This window comes from Chrysoperla carnea, chromosome 2, assembly GCF_905475395.1.
Source record: "Chrysoperla carnea chromosome 2, inChrCarn1.1, whole genome shotgun sequence".
Classification (NCBI taxonomy): domain Eukaryota; kingdom Metazoa; phylum Arthropoda; class Insecta; order Neuroptera; family Chrysopidae; genus Chrysoperla; species Chrysoperla carnea.
The window spans coordinates 22411827-22439817 of NC_058338.1; the positions used below are offsets into that span (position 1 = coordinate 22411827).

General features: G+C 29.1%; 2 protein-coding genes across 2 annotated transcripts; both read left to right on the top strand.

The window, feature by feature from the left end:
- The first annotated feature begins 2560 nt into the window (after positions 1–2560).
- Positions 2561–27983, top strand: LOC123292547. Its single transcript, XM_044873261.1, has 25 exons — positions 2561–2810; positions 6430–6614; positions 8377–8520; positions 8724–8798; positions 10528–10665; positions 11286–11366; positions 11433–11550; positions 13285–13466; positions 13534–13677; positions 13927–14001; positions 15093–15230; positions 15421–15501; positions 17787–17960; positions 18999–19032; positions 19584–19771; positions 19945–20088; positions 20488–20559; positions 20824–20935; positions 25237–25299; positions 25444–25655; positions 25995–26138; positions 26296–26370; positions 27041–27178; positions 27306–27386; positions 27759–27983. The coding sequence occupies exons 1-25, from the start codon at positions 2795–2797 to the stop codon at positions 27981–27983; spliced, it is 3039 nt and encodes a 1012-aa protein (XP_044729196.1). The 5' UTR covers positions 2561–2794.
- Positions 18920–24355, top strand: LOC123291426 (aquaporin AQPcic-like). Its single transcript, XM_044871718.1, has 8 exons — positions 18920–19032; positions 19584–19771; positions 19945–20088; positions 20488–20559; positions 20824–20961; positions 21246–21249; positions 24090–24178; positions 24243–24355. Exons 1-8 carry the CDS (start codon positions 18993–18995, stop codon positions 24327–24329), a joined length of 762 nt encoding a protein of 253 aa, XP_044727653.1. The 5' UTR covers positions 18920–18992; the 3' UTR covers positions 24330–24355.
- Positions 27984–27991: the final 8 nt, after the last annotated feature.

Sequence of the window (27991 nt, forward strand, 5' to 3'; positions counted from 1 at the left end):
CTTAATTATTTACAACAATTAAATTTGGATATTGGAAGTAGACAAAATTACATGGAATTAATAAACTTTAATAGTCCTGACGGTGGATTTCTATCCGTATGGTCTACAGGTAGTCGAAAAGTAGCTATTGAAAATTTTTATCAGTATTAAGCAAAAAACATTTTCCTATAGCTTTTAAGATTTTTGACCGAAAGCTATTTTCCTATCAAAACATGCCATACTCTTTGAACTTGCAGTATAAAATTAGATAATTATTGCAAAATTTAATTAAAGAAAATTATGCCTAAAAAAATATTCTCAGGCTTGAGAATTGAGGCTTTTGAAAGTGTTTTTTTACTGAATTAATTAATAACAGAGGATGGGGGGGATTTTGAGCAAAGAAGCTTATTTTTTAAATACCAAAACCCTTCTTGATAACAAATTTTATTCAAATCGGACTTAAATTGCGACCGCTAGAGAGTTTACAGACACATAAACGTATAGATACATATATATAGACACGTATATATATGTATGCATGAATAAATTTTAACGATGGTCATTTTTGATATCTATTAGGTAGAATCGGTAACAATAATTCATTTTTGATAATTTTTTTATAAGTTTTCTACTTATATTTAAAATGGCGTCAGATAATGTGCTTACTCTTGATAATTACTTTATGATCAGTATACATTAAATAATGCTAATTATAAATCAATTAAGTAAATTTTTTTACCTATATTTATTTATTACTTCTCATTTAATTCCCCGTTGCATTATCGTGTTGCAACTGCAAAAGGAATATTACGTATGTGCTCATATCTTTAACTTATCTCAGATGTTCTAAAAATATTAGTTAGGTTTCTGATTCAGGAAATATTAGATAGGTTTTCACAAATTTTTTTTATTGTCTGGATGCTAAAAGGCTTCTAGCGCCAGGACTAAAAGATATGCATGAATGAGAAAAGTAAAATATAATAAACATGAGAAACAGTTTATCATTATAAATTTTTTATTAAATGTCTCTTTATAAACATAAATATAAAAACCGCGCAAAATGATTAAAACATACTCTAGGCGGGATTGACTATACAAAATTCGATGAGAGAAATTAGTTTATTGATTGTAGTTTATTGTGTATGAAATAATTTTAAACAATATTTATTAAACTGAATTTTTTTAACATTCATTTTTATGTCAGATATTTATGAATATTTGAAAAAATACACACAAACTTTTGAAAAACAAATTCAAAATTCAAACAGTTGCAGCCTGGTAAAGTGAAGGATTAAAAAATAGTGTAGTAGTAGGAACGGTAAAGGCTATATAAAGAAAATCTGTACCAAATTTCAAGTAAATCGGTTCATTAAAACTCTAGATTACATTTCAACCGTATTAAAAAAAGAAGCTTTCGAGAAAAATACGTTTAAAATAGCCATAACTTCGTAAAAATAGCATGTTTAAAAACGCACTAAAATACCTATAACTCCGTTAGTAAATGAAAATTCCTTTGAAGAAATTGTTTTTGATAGTTTAAACTTTGAAAATAGAGTATGAAATGAATTGATTCGATGCTTTGATTTCGAATTTATGTCCAATTTAAGGTTTCAATAAGGGATTTTTGCGTAGAGTGTGACTTCTGTGATTTTAACAGTTTTTAGACTGTAATAATTTATATAAATTGTAATTATATTTTCCAGACAGCTATAATGGAGCGTTTGTCGATAACCATTACAACGTCGATTGGCGAGGAGCAGTACTAAATCGTAAAATCATCTTTATTTGGTCTCGACAATCACGATCTACAGGTAGCATTCTAAATATAAAATTGCTTCGAATTTGCATGCAAACTAACGGCTAATTAACCATCAACAAGTTGCCATTTCGTGTTAATGCGAAAATATAGATAAAGTGATACTGACAAACGCTTCGTTTAAAAATTAATGCTTCATTAATCAATCTGGAAACTTCGAATTTTAAGTCTATAATTTATTTAATAATCTAGAAAATTCGAGGGAACAATTGTCTTGAAAATCTAGGCCATTCATCATTCCAAGCCAATTGAAAAATATTTTAAATTTTGTATTCAACTTGTGTTAGTAATAAAATTTGTTTTCTGAAATTTTATCTTTGATGGATAAATATTGAATATAATTTAATGAGTATTAGAGACGTATGATTAAATTATCATATAATTAATTTTACAATAATTATTAACCGTGATTGCGGTAAAGACATATAATTAAATCTAATAATTCCCTGAACTTTTTTTATGAATTTTTCAGTGCATTTGAGGCGCATCTATTTGGTGGAAAGAGGATATTTTATCCGGTCAAATTATCCGTTTTTGTGATCTTTGAACAATCAAACCACCTTTGAGAGTTAGATGCGAATTTTTGTACCTTCACTCTTATTTTTTGGTTTAATTTGACCAGATAAATTATGTATATTCAATTTTATGATTGTTCGTACGTAAATATATATTTTTTTTATCTCGCCATTTTCATACTCAACTCCGACTAAGATCTATCCTTGATAGTATGAATATATGAACAATAATTTTACATATTCATTTATTTATTGTTTAGTTCGATTTGATAGTTGTGCTAAAATTATTTTGCTACAATTAAGTTAGTTAGTAATAACCTTTCAATATTCGAACATTAATTTTGGATTAGGTTTCGGAAATATTGTAAAAGTGTTTTTACGACCTGGGATACATGGTTAAATATTAGAGTGTTTATAATTTTGTGTTTAGTATTTTCTTCATTTCCTTTTATTTCCTGGAAGAACGTGATTGAATTTAATAAATATGCCTAAACGAAATAGTAAGTTATGAATCCTTTTAATTTTCCAATATGGTTATATTATAAAATCAATAATGAGGGTTAAGACTATAACGTACTACCGGTATTATTTCAAATACCTGCGTTCCTTTTTTAACGATTTTCTTCCAAATTTTTTTTGATAAACAAAATCTTTTTCTAAATTTTCTTTTAAATTTGAAGCAAAACGGTTTCTTATAAAATTTTTCGCGGTCAAAAATTTTGAAATTTGAAAATTTGCACTTTTCTTGAAACTACTTAAGTAACCAATGCAATGGATGGATTTTAAAGTTATTTGAAAATAATATTTAAAAAAAGTTTAATAACGAGCAGCCGCCAATTAACAAGCGATTCATATGGATACAAAAAAGAAAATTATCTAAATTTTGGGTTCTTTTTCGCGAAAACCCAAAAATTTAGTCAAATATGTAAAGCTCTATCAGAGGACTTCCCCTATTTTCTTTAAATTTAAATTTTTTTAAGAAAAGAACAATCTTCTATTTTAAAATAAATTTATAAATGCTGAGATTAATTGCCATAGGGAAAAATTTTAAGACATTTAATATTCTGGCTAGTTCATTTTAATAAATACCAGTTATTCATTCCCCTATAGTCCTACTACAAAACGGATAATAATAATATCGCATGAAATTAAGAATTAACTTAAGTCGAAGTCACCAACCAATTTCTTATAGTTTCGGAGAAAATTTTTCTTTAGATTTTATTATTTTCGAATTCTGCATTCCTCGAAGTCTCAAATTTTGAGGAAGTGAGGATTAACAAAACTTTTTCTGCCTCAATGAAAATAGCTTCTATTCTATCGTTTTGAGTTTCGAAGTACAATATATTAAGAAACATATCAAATTGAGTTTTTTAATTTTAATTTGGAAAAAAAAACACAAAATGTAATATTATCTTAATTATTATTATTAATTGTATTAATTTAGTAAAATGCATTAAATTAATTAAAATGATTTCAGCCAAATATATTCCATTGGATCTTTTGCAGCAGTTGATTCGTTCAAGGTAATTTTCGATTACCTTTTCGTGGGTTAAGTTTCGAGGATTATCTCGGCTACAACTTGGCTTATGTTTCCTTTTTGGTGTTCCAACGTTATTGGTTAATTGATATAGACAAAAATTTATATGACATTGGATTCATTTTTGTGCAAACCACCCACGTTGGAGCATCTAAATTCGCCAACTTATAACCGGGGTAGGCCCCCAAACTTAACCAGCGAAAAAATAATGGAATATTACCTCGAACAAATCAATTGCTGCAGGTTCAGAGTCCGCCATTTGGCTGACATAATTTATCATATTTAATCATCATTTTATTTTTCATAATTATACTTAATATTCGATTAATAAAGGTCACTCAAATTGGATCACCTTTACTACGAGATAACTAATAACACTTTTCACGCAAAACGTCATATCTATATTATTTGATTATTTTTTGCAAGTATTTTTCATTCATCTTCCATACGTCAATATGTTTTTTTTTTTGTGAACCTAAGAATACTTTAAGATACATTTATTAAAAAATATCTCATTATCAATTTTCTAAGGGTCAATTTTTAACATAAACAAACATTCATTTATAAATTTAATCATATTGCGGTATTTTTGAAATGCTATTTTTTACATTACGTTTCATAAAAAAAAAATTGATTATGATGTACTAAAACAACGGCCACATATGAGCAAAAGAACTCTTCGTAAACAGCGAAAAATTTGTAGCGCATAAACTGCGTTAGCTAAGTGAATTATCTCTTAAGAGATTGAAAAAATAACAGATATATGAGGGTTCTTGAAAAATTAAAAAACCGAATAATGCATTTTTAATTTTTCAAGAATTTTTATTTCAAAACCTAAGAAATGAGTTTTTGTTTTAAAGCGTTTTCAAAATCACACACTTATCTACCCCACTTAGTATATAATTGTATAATAGTATATATTGTATATGGTATGAATATGGAAGTAAAAAAAAAAACAATTAAATAATTATAAATTAAAATCATTAAAACTAATTGATTAATTACTTTAAGAGGTATTTAGAACCTGACAGTCCGCAGTTCAATCGTAGTTTTTAATGAATTCATCACATATATTAGAAATCAAATTGTAAATACTTGACGGATACAAATGAAAGATGAAGCTATTATGCTGTAAAATGAGCTAAACGTGTTAAATGCCAATAACAGTTTGGGTTTTGAAAATTTTTTTTTTATGGTTGATAAGAAAAGTAAAGAAAAGAAAATAGAAAATAAAATTTACTATTATTTTTCAACTGCTCTGCAGAGATTTATTTCTTTAGATAATAAAGATATAAAACTGCTATCGACTCTTCTACATAGAAAATTGCATGCTCATATCAGTGTTGTTGCCATCCGAATTTTGAACTTTACCTTTCTATTTTTAAATGTAAATATCAAATTGCTTATAATTTATTGAACTTTATAATTATGGCAAATATAAATATTCATTCGTCAATATTTTGTTTTTAATATACAATTGACTCCACGTGTTCCATCAAACGATTTTTTAAAATAATTTTAACATTTTTTATATCAATACAAGGTTACTTAGTAAAATATTTCCAAATGTATAGGAAAATTGTTGCTGATCATCGAAAGGTCACTGACTTGTTACAGTATCTCTCAGAGAAATAGGACTTTCGGAAATTTTGTCGTCATAGTTTGTATCTGACTACTGCAACTTTTCCCGTGAAAACCAGTTTTTTAAAGTGAACCCACTTGTAGTCGCTACACTCTTTCATTGAAGGTATTAATTTTCGGGGTAAACACAATCAACAATATCATTGCTTACCGGTGCCATATTGAGAGTAGTATGTTCCAGCTCCAGGTGGCAGAGAGTGGAGCTAAATTTAAGTGACTAAGCTAGGCAAGTAGATAATCGATATCGATTCAAATCATTTGCCTAGCTGTTTGATTGAATGGTTGAATATATTAAGTTTGGTGAATGGTTGACTGTTCATTGAACGGTTAATTAACCGAGTTGAAGCTCCGACATACATCTAATAAGTAGTCTTTTAGTACAAAATTTGTCTACTCTAATATTGTAAAGAGTTGCTAAAACTGTTTGCTAAAATCAGTAAAATCATTTGCTAGTCGAAATGACATACGCGACACTAAAAGGAACGACCACATTCTAATAGCTCCATTAATGGATTAACTTATATGACTGAGTTGTGATTCTGTTTGATGTGACTTGATACTAGAGTTGAATTTTTTCCCGAGGTGGAAGTAGCTCCATTTTTAAAGTCCAGCTATATTGTTATACTATCTCCTGTAGTCCCGTAAATTCTCAATAAACTAAAGGTGGTTCAATTTCGTAATTATCTTTTTAGATTACCTTTTTGGTGGTCTAACCCAGAACTTTGATTATCTTAATTTGAACTATGGTGGTTCTAGTTAAGACTGTATTTCTACCTACAGCTAAACTTCAAAATAATTTATTTTCGTCGCCAATTAACACTTTTAAATGGAATAGGTAAATCTTAAAACTATAGTAACCTAGCCTAAGCTTTATCTATGAAACATCATCTTCGAAAAATGTGTATTACCTATAAATCAATCAACTTCTTTTTATATTACAGGTTTGCGAATGATGAGATCACAAATGCCAACATGCCGTGAAATTATTACGATGTGTGCAGCAGAAATGGTTGGTACTGCAATTTTAATACTTTTTGGATGTATGGGAGGTGTTGATAGAACATCGATGGCTGGTCATTTAACGAGTTGTTTAGCTTTTGGAATGGTAGTAATGTTAGTAATAACGGTAAGAAAATTTTTTCTGGCTTCTTTGCATAATTGATTACTTATAGGAAAACATGGCGTTTATGGCTTCGTTATGGTAAATTTGAAATGGCAAGCTGAATCGACTGAAAAAGTCTGAGTTTCCTAGGTAACCTTCATGTCGGTTTTTGGTGTAGTTTTTTTTTGTTGGACTATTTTTGGTTTTACCTCGCCACCAGAAAACAAATCGTAACGATAGCGTGCTATAAGGGACATAGTTCCAAAAAGTATATGGAGGGAAGGAGGGGTTCAAAAATGGCTGGAATCGAATCACACAGTTTAAAGACTCTTCCTTAATAAATAGTATATTTATTTTTCTATTATATTTGAAATAGTTATTCGTGATATTTTTGGATTGTGATTCTGCACATATTAATGAATCAGTTCGACTCCCCAATTAATTTTGGTCAATGGCCATGTTCCTTGTTTTTCTTATTTGTTCGTATCTGATTCAACCTCGTCATAACTATAAGTAACAAAAAAAACAATATTTTTAATTTTATTTTGAATTAAATATGAACTGACTTAAGTATTCATGGAAATGACTTTGCGATTTATTCATTTAGATAATTTGCATGTTTGTGATTTTTTTTTCGATTGAATTGTAAATGTATCCTGAAAATTGTTAACTAAGCAAATGTAAGAGTACATCAAAATATTATATGCCCTGAATAATTATCAAATGATTGAATATCGTGCGATTAAAGCTTCAATTTGAACTTAACAAACGCTTCAAGTTGAACGTATGTCTATAGTTTTATACATCTCTAAAAAATTTATTTAATTACCTTATATGAATATAATTTTTTTTTTGCCTGTTTTCAAAAATTTTAATTTATTTTCAATTAAATAACGAATATTAAATGAGTTGATAGACGTAAAGTGTATCACTTTGACCTCTGTACATAAATTTCAATTTATAAATAATATTTATCATCAGCAATTTTTTACAATTTCGTGAATTTTATGTATTACTAGCAGATACCCATCCGCTTTTCTTGGCAATTTCTCCTTTAGACTATCATGTTATAGCCCTCACTTATCCACCCTTTTGTTCACAATTTTATGGATTTTAAATTTTTTGGTGGTATGGATTTCAAATTAAATCGGGTGCATTTGATGACTGGTCGAATATTTTTTGAGATACGGACTAAAATCCATCCAAATATTGCAATATCTCAGAAACTCTGCATCCAATCATTAAATTAAAATCCAAAACAAAAATTTTTTCGCGATTTCTCGATTTTTTCAAAGGGGTACCCCTTAAAAAAATTCCAAAAAATCAAAAAAGTTTTTGTGTGTCCAATTTTGATAAAACTCAGTATATAAAGTAATTTTGACCCAAAAAATACAAAAATCGGGTGCATTTGATGACTGGTCGAATAGTTTTTGAAATACGGACTAAAATCCATCCAAATATTGCGATATCTCAGAAAGCAATCGTGCTATTCTTAAACAACTCCATGTATCAAGCCTTTTGGATATCACAATGTGACCTATATAAAATTTTTGTGGTAATATTCGTTTCATTATAAAACCAGACATTTTTAATCGAAAAATTAATTTTAATATTTACAGATAAATCTTTTATTTACAAAAAAAGTATAAAATCCCTCACTAAATTACTGTAGGACAACATAAAATGTACGAACAAATAAAATACTTTTAATGAAATATAAACTCAACAAAATATGTTGCACTAAATATTCTTACTCAAAATTTGCATTAATATTTTCTTTTTTCAGACATTCGGACATGTATCCCAGGCACATCTAAATCCTGCTGTAACTATTTGTGCTGCCATGCTAGGTGGTATACCTGTATTATTAGCACCATTATACTGTATATCGCAAATCATTGGAGGCACAATCGGATATGGTATATTAAAGGTAAAATTATATTTTGTTATAGACGACATTATTGGAAAGAAAAGGGACTCAATACTATCTCAAAAAAGTAAAAAATTAAAATAGTTTCATTTTCATCTCTAAATAACGAAAATGTGAGGGTGTCTTCATCTTAAATGCGACACATTGTAATACATACAATCAAAATCTATTTTTTTCCATTAATTTTTCTTATTATTTTTCAGTTTGTTGTACCTGATTCTCTGTTTTATCAAGGCTTGTGCGTTACAAAGTTACATGAAGAAGTCACCTTGTCACAGGTAAAATATTAATGATTTCTCTAAGACACAACTAGATTTACGGTATTTTATACAATGCATTCACACAATCTCATTGCTAAATTTTACAAAAAAGTATATTGCACAGTAGAACTTCGATAACTAGAACCTTAAGGAAAATGAAAAAAATTTCGAGTTAATGAGTTTTTGACTTAACAAGTAATTCGAGATACAGAGTATTTAATTGCTTAAATTTCGATTTAGAATATTTTAAAAACTACGACGCCATTATACTAACTTCGACTTACAGAGTGTACTTTTTCAAATTCGAGTTACAGAGTATAAATATGTAGGTACTACCAACACCTTTCAGGGAAATAACATATTTTTCGAATTACAAAGTCTAAATAATTTAAAATATTGCGTAATAAGAGGTTCAGCGCAAAGGAATGGAATTTTTTTCGGACTGATTTTTCGAGTACGGAGCTCTAAGCTCATACTTGAAACTTAGATAAGAACACTTTCCATTAAATTACCTTTCAAATGAAACCAAAAAAATTAAAATCGGTTCATCCGTTTAGGCGCTACAATGCCACAGACAGACAAATACACAGACACACACACATAGCGGTCAAACTTATGACACCGTTCGAGGATTAAAAACAAAATTTTGTGCGATATTGCTCAGAGAGTGGGAGCCACCCCTTATCGGGGGTGGAAAAGTTTATGCAGAAAATGACAACGGGATCGATATAGGAAAAAATTCTAAGCAAAAACAGAAAAGTCAATACTTTTCGAGTTATTAGCGATTGAAATTCAAAGTATTTAAAGTCAAATAACTGAAAAATAAGGCGTTTTTTTAAACAAGTATATCGTACAGTTTTTGAAATACTATCAAAAACCGTGAAATTACAAAAGTTTCAAACCATTTACATAAAAATTGACAGAGTTATAACGAAAACAAAGCTTTCCGGACCGTTTTTTTATGTTTTATTCAGCACAAAAACTGATGAATTTACCACGGGAACAAAAGTTTGTGCTTGCCGCTTTCCAATTAACTTTATTTAGGTACTGGCAACATTCTCAAAGTCGCCGACTAGTCGTAGTAACATACAAATGCGTTGTTTAAAATATGAATGAGTCAATGAGTCATTGAATCGTAATATATAATTAATGGAATACGTTAATTGATAACAAATTAACAACTGCAACGTTTTAATTTAGTAGATTTATAAATAAGTAATTGATATATTTATTTACAATTTAATTAAATAATATTCATTTAAAAACTGTCTATTATAAATATGAATTAAATTTCATAAATGTATAATTAATTAATTTTTATTAATTAATAAGGAGGTATTATTTAGATAAAACATCTTTATATTTTAATCAATTTTGAATCAACATATATATCCATCGTTAACTTATATTCTATCCTTGTACCATTACGGTAAAATATATTTAATATTGACCAAAATTGAAGTTACTACTACTTAATTATTGCAGAGGGCCATTTTAGATGGGGATTTGCCCAAAATTGGTTTCTAAAAGAATTTTGATAAAATTTTAGTATGTTATCCAAATAATACCTACTTGCTTTTATCGAACGATCGAAATCGAATTATCTTATCTGCTCTGTTTTTATTATTTATTCTCTCCATCATTTATTTGTTGTGCAAAATGAAGCTAATTTTCGTAGGATTTGTAAAAAAGGATTTGTTTTCCTTTAAGACATAAAAAAAGTTAATTCTTATTTTCTGATTTTTAGGGTTTCATTATTGAATTAATGGCAACATCAGTTTTAATTTTAGTCTGTTGTGGTGTATGGGATCATCGAAGTGCCGCTCATATGGATTCACTCCCATTAAAATTTGGGTTCACTATCACGTCACTTGCCTTACTTGTGGTAAATATCGAAAATATCAATCTATTATTACTAACCTACTCTAACAATAGTCTCAGATCCCCTAGTGAATATCAGCATTGCTGGGCGAACCCTTCAACCTAACCTACCCGTACTTACCTCCCTACCTATTTTAGAAAGAACTCATCAAATTTCGCGTTTCTGTTGTACAAATTGTTAAAAATTTAGGTTTTTGAAATATGAGTAGATTGAGATTTGAGATATTCTGAAGTATGTATTCGGTATATTATCATCAGACAGGAAAAGTCACTGAAGGCATTTATTATATTTTTAAAGAACTACCCAAAAAAAAAGCCAGCACACATTTATTTGAAAAGAAAATATGCTAGTTGAACGCTCCTGAAGACGTTTATTATGGCCTATATTAAAGCTTTGAGCCCCTACATCTCAACTACAGTAAAAAAAATATCAAAATTAAAGTGGAATCTTTCAATTTGTACTATAAAACCACACAAAATGGAAAATATTAGTCCATCGAGATCTTCCAGAAGAAACAGAACACTTAAATTTCGTCGATTAATAAATACTCGTCCAATCTCTTTGGTTATAAATACAATTAATTTCAATATAAATTATTTACTTACATAAACGTGTTTTTAAAGGGTCCTTTAACTGGATGCAGTATGAATCCAGCAAGATCCTTTGGGCCAGCATTATTTAATAACTTCTGGAATTATCATTGGGTAAGGTGTTATTAATTAGAGATAATGTTGTCAACAACTATTAAATTTTTAATTTTATAATTTTAGTTATATTGGTTAGCACCATGCTTTGCCGCTGTTTTAGCCACATCGTTTTATATGATGGTATTTAGTAAATCGAAGAATGATGAAGAAACAGATACAGTTGAAGATTTACCATTAAGAAATAAATGACAATCAGAATTCAATCAAAATAATTACGAGACATTTGATAATCAAATTTAAAATAAAAAATATTTTGGATACAAATAACTTACGCTTAAAACATTCAACAAATTATTCAGATAATATACAGATATGATCTGAGCAGAGCCATCACCAGAGCCATCACCATCATCAGAGCATCCATTATGGATGGATTCATAAATCGTTTATAGCGAATGCTCGTAATCTTGAGATTGTATGTTAATTTCAAGTTTATTTGCGAAAGCTGCAGTACAACCTAGTTTTTATAATCGAATTTTTTTTAATAATCGAAACCTTTCGAAATCAATCAAGGATCTGATCATAATTTGAGTGCCAAATTAATTAAATTTTAATTTTAAATGAACATTCATTAGCCGATAATTATGTATAAAAAATATTGATTATGCTTTGTTAAATAGTGAGAAATTGTTTTATTGTTTAATTATATTTAAAAAAAATTTAGTAATTAAAAATTTTTACAAACATTAAGATTTTCTTACTTATTTTCTATAACCTTTTTTTCATCAAATCATTTTTATTTGATCCCTTTGAGAGGGTGAACAAATTAACTAAAGAGAATCAAATCTATTCATTTTCATAACTGATAAGAAGTACACATCAAATTAGAAAAAATCATCAATTTTTCTTTTAAATATTTTTAGATTTGTTCTCAATATTAAGCCAGAGCCGAAATAATAATATTGTTGGCTCCATATAAACTATCAAATGCAGTATATAGTAATCGTAATCCTTTCGAAGCTGCTTTTATTTGTTACTAACTCGACACATGAGGCCTTCCGCAGTGCCATACTCGTGGCAAAAAACAGGCAAGAGAAATAATATATAAGTGATAATTTACTTTCTTTTTATTTATAGGCAATTTTATTACAGATATGATATACAAATTACATAATGAACAAAATTAAATCTAAATATTATTTTTCTAGCCTGTTTTTTCTTAAGTGGTATATTTTTAGATCGAGAGTCTATTTTTCTTAATTAACCAGCATTATAAGCTTGAAAATGATGGATAAATCATGGAATTTGATAAAAGAATAAGAAAATTATCGCGTGGACAGTAAAAAACAGACTAAACAAATTTTTTATATAATATTATTAGTGAATGAAAAATAAATTATTTAAAATACTTGCGGATCAAAAATTTCGATTTTTTTTTTTTTTTTTTTGATAACTAGCCTAACTCAGATTGAATTCCAAATTTTAGCGCTTAATTACAAGCCAACTATGATTTGTGTTCTTTTTTTGGTAGTAATTATAAGGTAATTATTCTATTCAATATTTTGAATTTGGCATTTGAAAATAAAATTGTTAAAGGAATATATTATGTTTTTAAATAAGGAGAAAATAATAATACTACCCCAATAACTGCTGGCAATTTTTGGAGAATGTTAAACAAAGAGTGAGCCTAAAAATATTTTGTAAGTTTGATATTTTATTAGCAGATTTCCATACAATGTCAGGACAATCTTTGAAATTATATTTTTGATTGAAAAAATTGCTTTAGAGAAGTTAATTGACAATGACATTAGCAATTTCCTTAAAGCGAATCGATATTTTGAGGATTAAATAACACTAATTTGTTGAACAACAATAATATTAGATAAATAATATTCATGTCCTAGAACTCGTTAAGGTCGTGAGCTAAAAAAAGTCGTACATTTATGGCAATAAGATTTTTTTAATGATATTACAGCGATGGGCGTAAATACAGAAAAACCTAAAGCTCGAGATATAATAGTGATGTTTATGGCAGAGTTTTTTGGTACAGCATTTTATTTATTTTTTGGATGTATGGGGTGTATTGATACTGGATCGATGATAACCCATTTTCATTATAGTTTTGCTTTCGGAATGGTAATAGTGGCATTAATTACGGTAATAAAATGCAAATAATAAAAAAAAAATGTACTCTAAATTAAAACGTAAACGCATTTTTTTCTAGTCATTTGGACATATTTCTCAGAGTCATTTAAATCCTGCTGTAACTATATGTGCTGCATTGTATGGTACATTTCCGATACTAATGGCACCAATTTACATTTTAGCACAAGTCCTTGGATGTATACTTGGATTTGGCATATTAAAGGTAAACACTGTTCGATATATTCTTTCATATACTTTTTTTTAAACTAATTAAAAAAATCAAAAAACGCGACTGCGTAATATGAACTGAAAAAATTCAGTTAATTATTGCACTAAGAGTAAGGAGATCTTACATTCATTCGTTAATAAAAATAGGTAATTATATTCTTATAATCAATACTTTTTCAACAAAATATCCCTAATGCCCATTTCATGCGCCTTCTCGATTGTAATACTTCTATTTATTTTTCAGGCTATCTTACCTGACTCTCTGTATGATGACGACTTTTGTGTTACGACTTTACGGCCTGAAGTCTCGTGGTTGCAGGTAATTTTTTTAAACAAATAAGTTTTAGTTAGTTACAAATATCAAAGAATCATATAAAAAGCATGCTACTTGTTTTGGATCTCAAATACACTCCAGGCGACATGAGAAATAAGAAATTAATTGTCTTTAATTAAAAACGAAGTTCTTTGGGTCACTAATATGTTTTTAGATAATACTTGGGAAACAAGCTTTATTCACAACGAGGAAGTAAAAACAAAGACGAATTTAAAATCGGTACATTAATTATTATTCTTTATAATACATCCATTTTTGAATTTATTTTCCAGTGGTTATACCCATTGAAAAAATATGAATTTTAGGTCTAGTATGGTATATTTATTTAGTCTTCATTTGGCATATTCAATCTTGATATTAATTTTACTTTTCTATGCCTAGTTTTGGTCTTGCATATTATAAGATTTGCTTGCAAGAGTCTTGATATATTTATTTAATCATAAATGAAACTCTAGAAACAATTTTAAATTAGAAATTTCGAACAAGATAAAACATTAAACCTCCTTCTACAAATTCATTCATAAAAAAACTTATATAAAACCTATTTTTACAAAATATATTTTATGTCCTTGAAAAATCATAAAAAAATTAATAATTATATTATTTAAAAAAATCTTGATCGGTTCTGTTCAATAAACACACGTTTTATAGTTAAATATCAATGCCACAGTAGGTATACTTATGTAATTATTTTTTCGTCAACGAAAGAATGCGGCAACTACGCTATTTAACAGGATGAATTCCGAGGACTATTAAATTAATCAATGGTTTCAATCACTCTATCCCCAAAAAATTCTTTACACATTACTTGTATGAATTTTCTATTTTTAATCCATAAATAAATAGAAAGTACTAACATTCTCATAGCGAAATTTTAATGGGGAAAAACCCACTAGCCGCATTTCATACTTTACGCTTCAATTTCAAAATATGGCAGTTGCGTCATAATATATAGAAAATATATCAATAGGGCATAATATACAGCAATTGGGGAAAATTTGAATGATTTTTTTTGCATTCGAAGCAGGTTTTAAGCACATCAATTCTCATTTTATGAACAAAATTTTTAATTTTAGGGTTTCTTGATAGAATTTTTCGCAACACTAATTTGGGTCTTCGTTTGTTGTGGCTTATGGGACCATCGAAATACAACTCGAATGGATTCATTGCCACTTAAACTTGGGTTTGCTGTTTTTTGTCTTACTTTAGCAACGGTAAATATTCAAAATACATTTTTTAATTGTTACTCGCCCTCACACATTGGTGGAATATTACGCATCCATGACGCTTTACGAATTTGGTCTATAGTCGAGGTTTTTCGAAACATATGACTTAAAAATTAAGATATTTAAATGAAAAAGTTAAGATTTTAATTTGTGCTATTGAATATATCTATGTTTAAAGGTACGATTCACAGGAGGAAGCATGAATCCAGTAAGATCGTTGGGACCGGCAATTTTTAATAATAGTTGGAATTCTCACTGGGTAAGGAAATGAAAATCTAAAAATTAATTATTAAGAGGCAAATATATAAATAAAGCAAATAATACAGAGTAATAGAAACAAAATTGGATTAAAATTGTAATTACTATTAATATAGTCGCTGTTCAATAAAAGGTATCAAAAAGTAACATATATGGCAATTTTGATAAACCAATGTATACGTAAGGCTACTATTTTTGCTCTATCACATCCAAATTTTACCCAATTTTGGCAAAACAAGTATGTAATCCTACTAAATTTGGATCATATTTTTCAAATTTGTGGTCAAAATTAACATATCTCTAATAGATTTCAAGAATGTGCAGTCCTGGTCCCGGAACTAAGCACATAGGTGATAGCTGGCGAAATAATGACATCACAGCTGAAAAGAACGACCCAAAATTAGTGGGTTTCAAAAACAATTCCAATAACATCGGATCAAATTTGCCTGTGTTACCAAAAATATCGAATTTTTTGACTTTATGACGTCATCAGAATCCAAAAAATTTAATTTTGTTCTATCACATCCAAATTTTATCCAATTTTGATAAATCAAGTATGTATTCCTACTAAATTTGGGTCATACTTTTCAAATCTGTGGTCAAAATTAACATAGCCCTAATAGATTTCAAGAATGTGCAGTCCTGGTCCCGGAACTAAGCACATAGGTGATAGCTAGCGAAGAATTGACATCACAGCTAAAAAGAACGACCCAAAATTAGTGAATTTCAAAAAAAATTCCAATAACATCGGATCAAATTTGCCTGTGTTACCAAAAATATCGAATTTTTTAACTTTATGACGTCATCAGAATCCAAAAAATTTAATTTTGTTCTATCACATCCAAATTTTACCCAATTTTGAAAAAATCAAGTATGTATTCCTACTAAATTTGGGTCATACTTTTCAAATCTGTGGTCAAAATTAATATAGCCCTAATAGATTTCAAGAATGTGCAGTCCTGGTCCCGGAACTAAGCACATAGGTGATAGCTAGCGAAGAATTGACATCACAACTGAAAAGAACGACCCAAAATTAGTGGGTTTCAAAAAAAATTTCAATAACATCGGATCAAATTTGCCTGTGTTGCCAAAAATATCGAATTTTTTAACTTTATGACGTCATCAGAATCCAAAAAATTTAATTTTGCTCTATCACATCCAAATTTTATCCAATTTTGATAAATCAAGTATGTATTCCTACTAAATTTGGGTCATACTTTTCAAATCTGTGGTCAAAATTAACATAGCCCTAATAGATTTCAAGAATGTGCAGTCCTGGTCCCGGAACTAAGCACATAGGTGATAGCTGGCGAAATAATGACATCACAGCTGAAAAGAACGACCCAAAATTAGTGGGTTTCAAAAACAATTCCAATAACATCGGATCAAATTTGCCTGTGTTACCAAAAATATCGAATTTTTTGACTTTATGACGTCATCAGAATCCAAAAAATTTAATTTTGTTCTATCACATCCAAATTTTATCCAATTTTGATAAATCAAGTATGTATTCCTACTAAATTTGGGTCATACTTTTCAAATCTGTGGTCAAAATTAACATAGCCCTAATAGATTTCAAGAATGTGCAGTCCTGGTCCCGGAACTAAGCACATAGGTGATAGCTAGCGAAGAATTGACATCACAGCTAAAAAGAACGACCCAAAATTAGTGAATTTCAAAAAAAATTCCAATAACATCGGATCAAATTTGCCTGTGTTACCAAAAATATCGAATTTTTTAACTTTATGACGTCATCAGAATCCAAAAAATTTAATTTTGTTCTATCACATCCAAATTTTACCCAATTTTGAAAAAATCAAGTATGTATTCCTACTAAATTTGGGTCATACTTTTCAAATCTGTGGTCAAAATTAATATAGCCCTAATAGATTTCAAGAATGTGCAGTCCTGGTCCCGGAACTAAGCACATAGGTGATAGCTAGCGAAGAATTGACATCACAACTGAAAAGAACGACCCAAAATTAGTGGGTTTCAAAAAAAATTTCAATAACATCGGATCAAATTTGCCTGTGTTGCCAAAAATATCGAATTTTTTAACTTTATGACGTCATCAGAATCCAAAAAATTTAATTTTGCTCTATCACATCCAAATTTTATCCAATTTTGATAAACCAAGTATATAATCCTACTAAATTTGGGTTTTTTTTGCTTATAAAACAAACGTTTTGTTTTCGCCTCGTGAGTGTGAAACTGCGTCATTTTTGTGGTGAAAAAGGGATCATTATATATTATATACATATAAAAGTTCTGAATTATAATTTATAGATTTATTGGATTGCGCCTTGTTTAGCTGGAGCTCTTGCCACATTTATCTATACGATGTTCTATGGTGGACCTGTAGCTATTAACAAAGCTAAAAATATTGCAGAATACATTACAGATGAAGACAGACCATCGATAAGAAAAATAGGAAGCGCTCAATTTTATAATCTAAGCAATTGAAATAAATTCTTAAAAAATTATAGAAATAAAAAATATTTTACGCTCATCAATAATTAAATAATTTTTTTCAATATCTATGCAATTATCCCGTTTCTTCAGGTGTACAAAAATGGTTTTTAATAAACAATGTAACGTCCAAGAAGAAACCTGGATATGTACGAAATTTCTTTTGAGTGTTTAGAATACTAACAAATATACAATCTGTAATTTTAAATAAATATTAATAAGGCGCTAATAATAAAAAATATGCAATAAATGTTTATTGCTTTGTTAAATAGGTATTTGTTATCAACTAACAATTATAAAATAAAGCTTCTATACCTTTAGATTTTAATTTCTACTCCTTTTATCATCCACTTTATGCAAATTGAATAAAAACAATATTCCGTTCAAATTAAAAAAAAAAATAAAGTATAGCGATTTCAAGGCATATTCCCGTTTGAAACACGTCCTTTAATAAGGACCAAAAGTTTTCAGCAAAAATCTAGTCCAATTTTATTTAAATAAATTTTCTTTTTTTTAACTGCCTAATTTCAATTTTGAAACAATATTAAGTAATTTTAGGGTGATATTAGGTCAAAGCATCAGGAGCTCGACTCAGGAGCTTATATTTACTACACGGCAGGCGGCTAGGAATCATAGATTTTTTTAACTACCATATCCTAGAATATAAGCACTCCGTCTCCACAAAAAAATAATACGGGGTAATTAGGGATTGTCTAAGCAGGTCACCTACACCTGCAGTCTACTAGAACGAGAGAGGTCGCTCTATGAATTTTATACTTTTTTACTTTTATATTGTGTTACCATGTTCATTCGCCGATTGGTTTATCAAGCTACCAAAAAGCTTACTATGATTAATTTCTTCGAAACAAAAATTTAATGGCGCATACATCTGTCATATGAACCATATATGAACTATAAATGTTACAGCCATAGATAAAAGATTTAGTTTAGTTACAGCTATTTTTTTAAATTCGAAAAATTTATTATTTTGATATTTTTATATTTATTTAAATTAATACTCTCATGGAGGAAATGGTCGCAACATTAGCTCCAGAACGATGGAGTAAGTTTAATATTTTTGGGATTAGGTACCAACGAATGCAAAATTACTAACGAATTGTACCAAAAAGTCACCGAAAACCCATTTTATTTAATATTTAGGTTAAGCAAACAGCCCTAAAGCCCTTTTATGGGGGTAAGTAAAACTTATTAAAATTTGTAGCCATTGAAAATTTGCCCTCTGCAGCTCTTCGGTAAAAGCAAACTATTTCAGATAGATTTCCTTAAAATATGTAGGAAAGTCTGATCTTTTGTTTTCGAACTACGAATTAAAATTCCTAGTAGTTAAACTTTAAAAAAAAAATGAGGTTTTAAAAAGTAAAACGGCGTGGCATAAAACTACGCGGATATTCTATGTAAATTCATCGCTTTTTAAATAGCTAAAATAAGTTTTATAAACAGTTTTGACCACTGTAAGACACGCATGCTAAAAATTTTTTGATAATTCCCGAGAGTTTATTTACAGCAAGAATCGTTTGAGAACCTGCATTTTGAACTATAGAATAGGCAAAATATGAAAACAGTACTTTCCCCATTTGACCGTTTTGATTACAGAGTTGAAGAACATGATAGCAGACTTGCCGCCACGATGGGTAATCATTCAAATGGGCTTAGGAGAAGTTTTTGGCACTGCAATTTTATTGATGTTTGGATGTATGGGAGATTTAAGTTCGTTAAAGACTAATGTACCGCATTTTATTTCAAGTATTGCTTTTGGAATGGCAGTCATGTTGATAATCACTGTATGTTGTTAATCTTAAATATAGAAATTTGTACGCACTCTGAATAAAGACTGTACTTCGATTCCGAATTACTGAATTGAAATTGGATAATATAATTTCTAACTAAGTTTTAACTGTAAAAATATTTTGATTTTTCATCAATCAAGTAAAAGTTCAATAATTTTTTTTTTCAGACATTTGGACATATTTCTCAAGCACATTTGAACCCCGGTGTAACTATTTGTGCTAGTATTCTTGGTGGATTGCCGATTTTATTAGCACCATATTATATTATCTGCCAGTGTATTGGATCAATAGGTGGATTTTGGTTTGCAAAGGTAAAATCGTGTACTGTAGGCATTGGAGGTATAATAATCCTATCTCATAAAACCAAAAAAAAAAATTGTTAATTAATGCAGGACAGGCGCTGTATTAATTTATAAGAAAAAGTGGTTTGGGGGGCAGGGCAACAAGATTTTTCGATGCGTTCAACTTAAAACAGGGGTACATAGGTACATGTCGTTTCAAACCATACGGAGAAATTACTGGCAGTTGTAGAGGATATCAAAACAAACATTTTTAGCTCAAAAATCTGCGTACTCGGGAAATTTACAAACGCCACGTTTTAATTATATTTGATAACTAAATCATTTATAAAAACAAACTTTAAAACATAAAATAAGTTAAAATTTTTAAACTTTCAATTCCAACCATAAATTATTTTAATTCTTTTGTAGTTATTGGTACCTGAAAAATATCATAAAGACTTTTGCGTTACTAGAGTACACCCAGATTTTAATTGGTATCAGGTAAGAACGGGAGGTTTGTCGAGTGGAAAAAACTGCACATTTGTGTAAGACACTTCTCATAAATTGCAGGTTCAATTCCTGGTATATGTTTTTTATTTTTTCAATTCTCATTAAATATGAATTTATATAATATTCATAAATAATTTTTAACTCCGGAACCAAAAAGAGGAATGTTATAAGTTTGACCGCAGTGTATGTGTATCTGACTTTTTCTCCAAAAAAATATTATTTGTTTATTAATTTCAAACGATTTTTGTGTTCTAGGGTTTCCTAGCCGAGTTTTTTTCTAGTTCAATTTTAATTTTGGTTTGTTGCGGTGTGTGGGATCCACGCCAAGCTACAAAAGGAGGTTCAACGCCGTTGAAATTTGGATTCGGTATCACTACACTTGCCGTTTTGATGGTAACCAGGGTTTTAAATTTAGAAATATTACGAATAGCGTTCGATCCCAAGCGGATATTCAAGTTTTCAAATAATTCGAATACTTTTTAAACTTTATTTGAGTAAATGAGCATATAGATTAAAATGGAAATTATCCATTAGCTACATCGAGTGGTTGGTTACTCGTTAGCCAGACGAATTTTTCATGAATCGTTCTGCGTCTAGATCGATTTTTAGAAATACATAGCTATTTTATGTGAATAAAGACTTATTTATTTATAATTTTTGCGTTTATTTGGGTTAAGGGTGAATATTGTTATATAACTGGTTTTGGTATGGTCCAGGGAAGAGGCTGCCACCACCTGATTGTTTATTGTTAAAGGATTAATCAGGAAAATCCTTGTAGAAAAATAACCAACACTTTTGTTTTTTCTTAGAGACGAATATTTAATTTTACTAATAATACTGTTGTGTTATAAATATTTTGTTTTGTATATTTAGCTTGATCAACAAGGTTAAATATTTACTGCATACCTTTAATAATTTTACATCGACTTTTTATACCGTTGATTGTGGGCCAAAATATTGGTTATCATGACGTATTAATTTTAAAATATTTGACTCGTCAGCAAAATTATTAAATTTATGTCAGTTTAAATAAATATATAAAAAATAATAATATTATTAAACAAAACTTTGTTTATAATTAAGAAATAGTTTTTACTTAAAAATATGATTGATTTAGTGTATTAGAACCACTATTTTAAGGATAACGCCGTCCAGGGCCTAACACACCTTCCGACTTTTTTTTAGAGGGAAAATAATTGCAAATTATTTTTCATCTAACTCAGAAGTAAAGTTATCCCTTAGAGAAAAAATTAAAAATTTACAAAATAAAAACTTGGAAAACCATAAGGATAACTTCGTTAAATCAATCATAAAAAATAACAAAAATTTGAAATTTACATTTTGATGAATAATGAAATTGTTCGTAAATTAAATGAATTTGGTTTAGGAAGAAAAATTTTAAGTTATTAAATATTACAATTTCATTTTACAAATAGTAAATGATTAGTTGAAACGTGATAAAATGAATGAAATAGTTTTGCAACTATGCAAAAATTAGTTTTACTATGAATGAGTAATAAAATATGAGTAATAAAATATTTGTAAAAATATTTGTGAACTTGAAAAAAAAAATTTTTGCAGTTGTGCAATTTTGCAAAAAAAAAAAAAATTAATAATAATAAATATGATTGTCCTTGAATTCTTGACGATGATTGTTGATGAGGTTTAGTTGTAGTAGTAGAATTGTATATTTTGAGTTTGGATCTTTGTTTTGGTTTAGTAGAGTTGAATATCGAGGGGTTGAAGAAATGTGAACCATTTTGAATTTTCCATTACTTGTTGTCGTTGTCGAACTGCATTGGTCGGTTTAGGAATACACTCAGAAGTTTTTCTAACATATGGTAGAAGGTTTTGAAGTATTTGGTTTTGAGATGCCATAAATACGTTGCTTCTATCCATAAATGTCGTCATTCAGCAAGACGCCAGGGAGGGTAAATCGAAGATAAGATATAATGTAACGGGGGGGGGGGCGTATGTAGTGTATACGTTGTTTCCATTATAAATTGTGATTCCAGTGACCAATGGCTTAATATCCACTTCCAACTTCGACAAGTTTCTGGGTTCTCCATTTGATGGTTCCGAGAACAATTACACTTCACAGTTTCCTTCAAGAATTTGGTTGGCTATATCCAAATTCAGTAAAACTTCCTGCATAATTTAATGTTCTCGTTTGGGAATTTGGATTAGGGTTTTAAAATAGGATGATGTTTAAGATAGGAGATTGTTTAGAGATAAGATAGAGAAAAAAAATGTGTAGGTTGAGCGTATATTATTTCATGATTTAAGCTACAAGATAAGGGCCGTGATTTGAAAGGGATTTTTTTTTTTTCGTTTGAATTTAGTAGTTTTAAGAAAGTCCATGCTTTGTGTAATGTTAACAAGGTGCGTCGTATTGAGAAAAGTATTTGTTAAATTCGCTGGAAATTTGACTTCATCGAGCGGGTATGGGGCGTTTATCGAGGGGCGTTTATTATAATTCGCGATACAGGGAAGTCGTTCTGTACGAAGAACATGTAGGGGATTATTTGCATTTATCGCGCTATTAGGGGGCCGTTCTGTGAGAAGAACACTTAGGGGAATATTTGCTTGTATGTTATTAACGAGTTGTTCTGTATGAAGAACATATAAGGGGTGGTTTTTTCTTTGAGTTGCTTTATTGGGGAGTCGTTCTGTATTAAGAACATTTTTTCGTGTCGCGTTATTAGGAAGCCGTTTAATTTTATAAGTTTGTTGTTTTAAGATTGACTTGTCTGACGATATTACCAGACAAGTGTAGGGGTAAGTCGTGTCGAAAATGTTACAAAGCATGTTTAAAAAAAAAAATTTAAGTAAAAGTTTAGAAAAAGAGAGAATAGGAAAATGATGCAGGACTATACAACCTTGTTATGGGGAACCGAGTTTTGGGAATTTGAAAACATCAAAGTATATTGAAAATTTTACTGACCTGTAGGTTCGTTATTCAACCAAATCACAAAAGTGAACCGCTTGAAGTCTAAATTGATCTCCTGTCAATTCTTCAACCGTGTTGAATTCCACCGCTGTCCACTAATTATGTTGTGTTCCACTTGTTAATTGTTGCAGCGAAGGTCTTTGTATTTAGAAATAGGAGTGGTGTCATAAATCCTTTGTAGAATAAATAACCAACACTTTTGATTCTTTTATAACAAATATTTTATTGCACTAATAATACTGTTTGATTTAATTATTAATATGTTGTTGACTTCGATTCTGCTTGATCAACAAGGTTAAATAATTACTGCATACCTTTAATAATTTTACATCGACTTTTTATACCGTTGATTGTGGGCCAAAATATTGGTTATCATGACGTATTAATTTTAAAATATTTGACTCGTCAGCAAAATTATTAAATTTATGTCAGTTTAAATAAATATATAAAAAATAATAATATTATTAAACAAAACTTTGTTTATAATTAAGAAATAGTTTTTACTTAAAAATATGATTGATTTAGTGTATTAGAACCACTATTTTAAGGATAACGCCGTCCAGGGCCTAACAATATACTGGATGTAGTATGAATTCAGCTAGAACACTGGGACCTGCATTACTTGGAGTAGATGATGAAAGCTGGGGTAATTTTCATTGGGTAAGAAAAGAATAATTTTACACAATAATTAACAATGATAATAATGGCACGTTTTATAATTCAGGTATACTGGGTTGCTCCAAATTTAGCTGGTGCTCTAATTACGATTATTTATATGGTGTTTTGTGGAACACCTAAACCTAAAAAATAAAATAGGAAAGAAAAATTCAATAATGATCTGCGTACAAGTTAAATACCAGTTCCATGTTTAAAATCAAAATTTTGTTTAATATGGAACATTGTTTCGAGCATAAAATATCCGAAGATTATTTTATAACTAAAATCGTAAAAGTATGGTGTAAAATAATTTATGAAATAAAATTTTTTATGTACCGATTTACGATACCAAAAACCAAATGTTTCTGGATATTACACAACATAAGATTTTTACTTTTTCGGTGTAATTATGAATTAATAAACATTTATAGAGTAACTTAAATAAAGGCTTTCAATTTTTATTTAATTAAAAGACAAGATTTTATTGTATATTTTTTCTTAGTGCATAGTTAACCAATTTTAGTCCTGATGCAAGTAAGTATATAATGTCATTGATAGAAAATTTATATCAAACTTATTACAAATTTTTTAATCAAATGAGTAGACTTTGAATCATTTTTGGGAATTACTAGAAGGGGGTAGCTGCCTCTATCTGCTACCCCCCTCTTGGCAACGCCCATGAACTGACACACCTAGTTTATATCGCACCCTTGGTAAAATTAGATTAATTGATTCATATCCGAAATTTCAAAATCCGTGTAAGTGCTTCAGAATTTCTAAAGCTCTAACTAACCAAACAACACATTTTTTCTCTCAAACCTACAGACAATACATTTTTTAACAGCATAATTGCGTTACATCAAAAGGGGTACTCATGCGTGTGACCATCATTTTCCTTTTATTTATCTGAATGATTTTTAAAAAAATTATCGAGTACCTACCTCTGATTTATTTTCTGCTACTTAACGTCGCATTTGACAGTTTAGAAATTATCATATGTTATTACCTAACTATTATTTAATATTTTTCAAAAATTTCTCAAAAATATTTTGAATGTAAAGATCAGTTATATTTGAAACAAATGGCTCCGAATTGGCAAGTGGAATCATTAACCAGATATAAATGTGAGTTAACATTTGTATACTAAAATAATTTAAATACAAAGTCATGATGAAGTCATGTGCGTACCAATAAGGGGGCAGCCGGAATAATCTGAAAATGGCCATTTAGATGATTCAAACGTAATCATTATATTTCACGTTTATTAGGTTGGGATTTCAAGAAGTCGACGCTTCCAGCAACAAAGCGTGACATTGTTGGACTCTTCGTGGCAGAATTTATGGGCACTTGTTTATTAATTATGTTTGGTTGTTTGTCATTTTGTAAAGAAACGCTACCTAGTGAAGGTGAAGTTGCAAATATCCCTAGTTGGTTCTTAATTGGTTATGGTTATGGAGCTATAGTTATGTTCCTAACTGCGGTAAGACTGCATGCATATATTTTTTATATTTGGTCTTTTTAGAAATTTTAGAAAAATGATCTTTGATAATTCATATTCTGTATTTTTCAAGCTGCCCCCCTCTGGCCTATTGGCTGGCGACGTCCCTGACCGCTTTACCGTTATTCATAACTTTTGGGGATAGGTATACCATAATCCATACAGCTTAATGATGTTTCCTAATATTTCCCGCAATTAGATTATTATTGTACCTATTATAATTTCATTTTTTTGTACTATTTCAAATCCTAGTCCACAAATTATGAAATCCTAATCTAAAAATGTATAACTACCGTTCATAATTAGCATTTATTTTTTAAGGCATTTATACACGTTTCTGGTGCATTTATGAATCCTGTTGTAACTATTTGGGCTGTAATTTATGGTGCGTTACCAGTATTACTTGCTCCTATATATATGCTGGCGCAGTTTATTGGAGCAATACTTGGATATTATTTATTAAAGGTAAAAATTTCATGTTTGTCACAAAGTATATAGGTAAAGAAAGTATAGTAATTATATTTTAAAGGCCCCTATTTAAGACCAAAATTAATGTGTTGTTAAATATAATTGTCCTCGCTTTTCAATTGCAAAATAATTTTTTTTTTTTTAATTTTTGTAGGTCACAATGCCTGAAACCAAATTTCATGACAAAGCATGCGTTAACTTTATAGATTATCGTTTCAATAAAACGCAGGTAATATTGATATGTTTTTATGTTTGTCAAAAATAAAAATAAATAGTGTAGTCTAATAAAGTCATAAATTGAAGTCATGAAGATATTTTAATGGTAGGTAGAAGATGTCCTCAGAAAACTTCATTCACGTTTCCTTCCACGAATTCCAAATGAGTTGGCCGTTCTCTAGAATTTTAAAGATGAAAATAATCAACTCGCTACCCATTTTTGTTTTAAAATCATCGTCAATATTTCTAAGCCGTACATACAAAATTTTAAATACTTGTGATGTATTTACACATATCGTACAGTAAAAGATGAAAGAAACCGCTCGCTTTTTGCTAAAACCTCATGGAATGTGTTTTCTTTGGTGTAAAATCCATTAGTAAGGCATGAGTTAGTGGTGAAAAATTCTTATATTTGTTAATAAACAATAAATTCTTAATTCAATGAAACGATCAGTGTTAAAGTTAACTTACAAAATTAATAAATAGGCAACTTGAATTACATATACGTTATGCATGTATAATAGTTTGTCATTATTTGACAAACACTTAACCTTTACGTCATACCAGTTGCCTATTTATTAATTTTTAAGTGAATTTTAACATTGATCGTTTCGTTAAAGGTAGAATCTTTTTACTACCTATTTATTATTATTATTATTTTTAATACTTATTTTGATTTACAGGCATTTTTTATGGAATTTCTTACAACCGTATTATTAATTTTAGTCTATTGTGGAGTATGGGATCATCGATGTAAATCCTATATTGACACAAGTCCAATAAAAATAGGATTAACTTACAACTTACTTATAACAGTTACGGTAAAGTATTAAATTTATTCTATTTGAAGATATACCGACTTTTACCATAGACATATTAACTTTCATTTTATGATTCAATTAACGTAGGTTAATTATTATGTTGTTTTATTCGTGTTATTTTTTAAAGGGAATATCAACACAAAGCGGCATGAATCCAGCAAGGACATTGGCAGCATCAATATATAGTGGCGACTGGTATCATCATGAAGTAAGTACAGATTAGAGTCCCGATTAAATTTTATTTAAAAGTGCTTAAGTTTTTAATTCATTCCTTTATATTTTACCTTACATGTATATTAAATACATATTAGAGGTATATTAAACTATGTCTAAATTTTGATATAACTAGAAATTGATAGTAGAAATCAACATCTGATAATAGTTCTTAAAATAATCTATAATTAATTCATTTCCGTGCCATCAAGATGAGACATAACTGGTGGCAAATAGATATTTGTATGAAAACCAGAACAATATGGGGATTTTGAGGATTATGTTTCTGGCACAATTTCTATAAAAATATGTGCGATGTTTTTTCATTAAATTTTTAAACCTTATTTCAAGTATTTGATAATTTCAGATATTCTGGTTAGCACCGTTACTTGGATCAATTACAGCTACACTCTTTTATAAGCTACTTTTTAGTAAACCTATACCAGAGATACCAAAAAGAAAAGACGAAACAAACCTGAAAAATATGGAAATACTTGAAACCAAAGTTGAAAAGTCAATGGAAGATGAAAAACATCAATTTTCAGAACCACATCAGACACCTGGTTATAAACCCGAAGGAACTGAAAAATAACTGCATTC